Here is a 5,489-nt window from a genome sequence, read left to right on the forward strand (position 1 = left end):
GGGGGGGGGTTGTTAAGAAAGGCATCTCTGTTTGTAGACCTTCATATCACTGGAAAACTGAACCGCGCCTGACAATATTTACTGTCTGACTGCCCACTGATCAAATCCTGACAATATGTCCTACATGTGACGTGATTTACATAAACCCCCTAACATCTTGAAGAAGAAGCTGGAAGGAGGTTTTACTGCTCAATGGAGGACTGCACAACTTTTGGTAAAATAAAATTATAATCACTTTGCCTGCAGCTCTTGTACATTCTGGAAACATGGCTCAGTGATTGTTGTTGAATGGGATTGAGGAAACAGTAAATCATACTGTACCTATAGCTTGATTGTAGGTAACATAATGGCATGTTTGGTCTTACTACAGCTTATTAGGCTGTGTAGCAAAGCTTTGAATGAACCATACTTTTTGTAGTGATGAAAATACACCAAATTCCCCATTTTCTTATTCCCCACTCAGTGACCACAAAGCAGCATTTGCTGCTCATCATGCAGAGACAGGTGGCTGGATTCTGGAACTATTCAAGGACGTATGAACATGACTATCCACTATTTTAATCAAAGTAAGTCCAAAAATGAAAAAAATATTTCAATTCCATGATTGTGAAACCAAGCAAATTAGCTTTGATTTCGCTATACACAATCAGACTTTGTGCAGGCCACTGTTCGCTTAATTAAGTTACACATTTTGATAGGCTAACTAAAATACTTATTGGATTATTTTCATTGTCATCTCTTTAGAACAATACCCAATTACTTTCCAAACAGTTTTTCCACGATTGTATATTTAAATATTGCGATATGCCTGGCTGGGTCTCTCTGCTTTTCACTGAATATTGTAATTTAACAATCATCTAGTTGGTATCTGGAGCGCACGCTTCCCAAATGGCGGGCCCTTCCGACTTCAGGTTATGCCATTTAAACCATTTTTTAAAAAGCTAATAATCCTCTGTGGCCAAATCATGCTTGTTGGTGTAGTAGGCTATTTTATATGATTTGTATTTATTTATGTAAAGACAGGAGTAAGCAAATTAGACTATATACTTTTGACAATTAATTTTATTTAGCTTCCCCTAGCAGTATGGACACGGCGCCGATGCCTTTTGATGTGGCATAAACAACCAGTCATGATGTTTTCATCAGATTGTCAAACAATCACAAAGGCGCTCCTGTAGACTACCCACGCACGTTCGTTCACTCACAAAATAATTTCAGTATCCAAACCCCAACAGTGCACTGTGCACCCGCAATTTGATGCATGGAAAGGGACATCAGTTACAAAACACCTACGTGTAGTGTAATGGCATTCTGCGATTGTCATTAGGCCTACATTTGTAGCCTTAATTGATGCATCCACTGTTGTTAACGCGCGCTTCGGTCTCGGCCACTCATCTCCGCATTGTCCGCGAATGTTTCTGCCTCTGCACCTTGACAAAATGCAAGTGTTCTCCTCAAACCACAAAGCAATTTGGAACTTATACCATCCGGTTTCCAGTAAATTGTCACATTTATCATGCGGCTGACATACAGTATAAATAATGGTGTAATCGCCTATAGTTTTCTGGGCATGTTGTATTAATTGTGATAGGCTCACGTTTTACCAGTATGGCGTACCCCCACTATTTATTTTACCGGGACGCCATAACGGACCATACCGCTTTACTTTCATCCCTGCTTGATGCTCTCTTCTGTGGATAGCATAACCTATTGTTAAACTTGCATACCCCCTTACAATATAATGCAATAATTGTGTAATTTCAAATCAGTTTTTCATTATTGATCCATTTTCCCTCGACCACTAAGCCTTTTGAAATGTTGTATTATTAATTCATGGGGTCCCTATTCTGTAATGCTTAGAACTCAGTCATGTGTAACAGGGCCAATCCTTTAAACTGTGGAATGCATTCCAGTTAGTGTGTCTGGAATGGCAGAGCCCTGCTGATGACTAAAAGCTTGGCTATGTCTGGTTGGATGATAGTGTGGTTCAATGTCCCATCATGCCCTGCCCACTGGGAACACACTGGTTGAATCAACATTGTTTCCAATTTTCAATTAAATTAGTTGAACCAACATGGGAAATTAGTTGAATTGACGTCTGTGCCCAGTGGCTAGTACCATTCTCCCTCAATTTAGATTATGTAAGGCTTTTAGGGGCCAACTGTAGAAGGAGCAATGTTTGCATCATCCTATTACAACAATTTCAATAACATCTATTAATAAATTGTTAGACTAACAAATTCATATCCTGAATAGACGCTTCACGGAAACATGTTCTTACTAACAACTGCTCACTGTGTGTGTGTGGCAAGGTAGTGTCTTATGGAGCTGCTACTTTTAGCAACTGTCCCTCAGTTACTCACTCACTTAAAAGGAGAATCTCCACACTGTCCTCTCCTGAAAGGGTTTAGATCCTATGGGAATTTCAGTTGTTTTTGCCTTTTTTAAAGTTCTCACTTCATTCATTTATCTTTAAAGACCTATACTAAATGGAAGCATGTTCCCTCTTTGTACCAATCAGTTTGTTATCATAATGACTATTTCACACGCTCCTGAATGGACTGTTTTCTTTGATACAGTATTGTGCGCTAAACTAATTTAAAGGTTTTAACCAGTCCACACTGGATAAATCAGGAAAAAAAGTAATTGAATAAGAGTTTTATTGTCTTTCACAGGTGTTCACATAATCGCTAAGCATGGTCTCTGAAGACAACTATTACAACGTTAAAACTGGGAAGCCTGGAGCTCTTTTAGCTCAAGTGAAATAGAGATGTCTAAGTTATGTTATGACAGAAGGGGGGTGATGATAATTCCCTTTTCTATTTCAGTGCAGCGCACCTCAGAGCAGTGCATGAAGAAACAAAGGAAAAGCGAGAACAGCGCCATCCACCTCTCCTCTCCAGTGGTGGAGGGCGAAAGGAAGATGGATGGAAGCAGTTTGACAGTTTATGGTGACGGCCAGAAGGTGAAGGTGGTGTACGAGGTATACCCTGGTGATGTCCGCATCATGGAGAATGATGCCCACTCCCAAAGACTGTTCCAGGTCACCAGCAGAGATGGTGGAGGAAAGGTGCCCTCTCCATCGGACGTAGTCACCAACGGCAGGGGACAGAACGACCTACAGGATCAGAATGCTCCAAAGGTCTGTAACGTAATGGTGATTTGTGATGCCTCCAGCAGCCAGCCCTGCTCTGGGCCTGAGGACAACTCAACAGACACACACGAGACTCTAACAGAGACTTCAACTATGACCTTTGTGGATGCACACACCATTGATGAGTCGGGGGAGACACACAGCCTACTCTGTGTAATGGAGGTACACATTAATAAGGAGTTTGTCCTCATTGATGATGATGATGACGGTGACATGTCCCTAAGAGAGAAGACTGTCACTAACATGTCCATCATGGATGGTAATGCTGCAGACCTGGTCTGTGGCAGACGGCTGTCCATCTCTACTGACACTTACTCTGAGTGTAAAGAGGAGAGTGTGGCCCCGGAACCCACTGCACAAGCAGACACACACACTAAAAAGCAGCCCTGTTGCTTCTGTTCCATTCTATGATCATTCTATCTGTTCCTTTTTATGACCATTTCATCCATTCACACTGTATCAGAGGCAGAGCACATACTGTAGTAATTTTTAGTTTTTGTAATTTTGTATACATTTTCTATCAATCAACCCCTATTGTCTTCAAAAGCTGCCCACTACTCTGCACAAAATGAGTGTGGTGATGTTAAAATCATGGTTATTTGTCATGTCATGTCACTGCACAATATTTGCATCGATTTTGCATTCTTATTTATAGTGTTGGGTAATACGAAATAAAGGTGCATAGTGAAATCATCAGCATTTCTCTTAGCTACTCAGGACCACTTTGAATGCTTCTTGAATCAAACACTGTGATCTGAATAATAGGTTCTTTACAGAAAGCCTTTGAGTGATCATGTGTTGATTTCCATTTATGTTCTGCTTGCTCTTCTTCACTTTAGATACACTTTTAATACTTGTACTTTATGTACTAATATGTGTCCTTTGTTTACTGTACATTCAATAAACTTCAATTTTTTTGCATTCCTAAATATTGTAGTCAAATGTCTTGAGAAAAGTCATCTGAAGTAGAGGCCCTTGCCTGCTCTATACATTCTATGCCTATTTAGTTACAATGTTGTGTTACCATACATTGCATCTTCCTCTGTACAGTATATGTGGAGAGACCCTAGTGGAGTGTTTGTTTGCTGGTTTTAGGGACAGGCTGGTGCTTAATCAGGCCTCTCCAGCAGGCACAGTGTGACATGGGTTCAATGGGAGAGTGATAGAGGGAGACCCCCTCTGAGTCCTGGTGGGCTGGGTGATGATAGCAGCATGGTGGACTTACAGTATCTCCCCCTCCTACACTACTGTATACTAGACTAACTCGCTCCCCAAAAACCAACTGGAAACACAGCTCAATGGTGAATGGGTGTTCTCACTGTGTTGACCCTATTGTTGCGATGGTGAGCCAGTTTTACTCCATTTCACACCTTGTTTTTTTAGCATCAGGGGACAGGGTTTTCCTTAAATACATGTGACAAAGCATCTAGTGTGGGTTGAAGTTATGATGGGTCTCACAAACACTGTGGATAAAGTGGATTCAGGAAAAGGTAGGCTGTATAAACAAGTAGGCCTGCCTACAATTTGAAGATTAATTTACTTAAATTCATTGTATATCACCAATTGTTCATGTCACTCCCATATCTATGTTAATCATTTATACATTGGACTGCTTATTTACCTAGTTTTAAACTTATTTAATTCATAATGTTATGTTATGTTATGCCATATATAGTAGCTCTTATTGGCGTACACATCATAACTGTGGTAAATGCTAATGTGTTTTATATGTCTCCCAAAGTGTGGAGTACATAATCCTTCATATTAGCATCTCCTGCACTGCTAAAATGCTACTACAACCTCTGTGCTGTGTACAAGCCTGTGAATAGAATGTGTCTGACTATATGGTGGAAAGACTACTGTATTTATTTCATTTTTACTTTTGCGTTTTACTAAGAAAAGGCTGTATGTTTTTTATTTAAGTAGTATGTGTTCAGGAAGTGGAAATGTGTCTAATAAGCTATAACACTTTTGTTCATGAATATTTATATTTTGTGTTTTAAGTTATCATTTCAGTTGTACTTGGTGTTATCACTGTTACACACAATACAGTAAAACTGAATATGTCAAAAATGCTGATGATGACAAACCACCATTGCCAACATCACCATTGAGACAGCGGTGGTTGGATTTTATTGTGACCTCAGCTAACTCTGATACCCATCTCTCAAGTCTGGTTATCAAATCCGCTCAGCACCGTGGGGTCTGCAAAATGGAAATAAATAAAGCTGCGGATAAAAGGATATGTAGAGGAGGTTGGTAAACAGGGCAGAGTCAGACAGGTACAGAATGGCAGGCAGGCTCGTGGTCAGGGCAGGCTGAATGGTCAGAACTG

The 5,489-nt window shown here is 40.3% G+C and overlaps 1 protein-coding gene across 1 annotated transcript; it reads left to right on the top strand.

Moving 5' to 3' along the window:
* si:ch211-12e13.12 (paralemmin-2) lies at nucleotides 1-4,710 on the top strand. Its single transcript, XM_021622366.2, has 3 exons — nucleotides 1-214; nucleotides 464-566; nucleotides 2,829-4,710. Exons 2-3 carry the CDS (start codon nucleotides 536-538, stop codon nucleotides 3,563-3,565), a joined length of 768 nt encoding a protein of 255 aa, XP_021478041.2. The 5' UTR covers nucleotides 1-214; nucleotides 464-535; the 3' UTR covers nucleotides 3,566-4,710.
* The last annotated feature ends 779 nt before the right edge of the window (nucleotides 4,711-5,489 follow it).

This window comes from Oncorhynchus mykiss, chromosome 11, assembly GCF_013265735.2.
Source record: "Oncorhynchus mykiss isolate Arlee chromosome 11, USDA_OmykA_1.1, whole genome shotgun sequence".
Lineage (NCBI taxonomy): Eukaryota > Metazoa > Chordata > Actinopteri > Salmoniformes > Salmonidae > Oncorhynchus > Oncorhynchus mykiss.

What these genes read in the sequence shown, in the direction of transcription:
- si:ch211-12e13.12 (XM_021622366.2), top strand. Translation starts at nt 536, where the DNA reads ATGAACATGACTATCCACTATTTTAATCAAA. An exon ending in TATCCACTATTTTAATCAAA is followed by an intron (nt 567 to 2,828) that starts GTAAGTCCAAAA and finishes TTTCTATTTCAG; the next exon opens with TGCAGCGCACCTCAGAGCAG.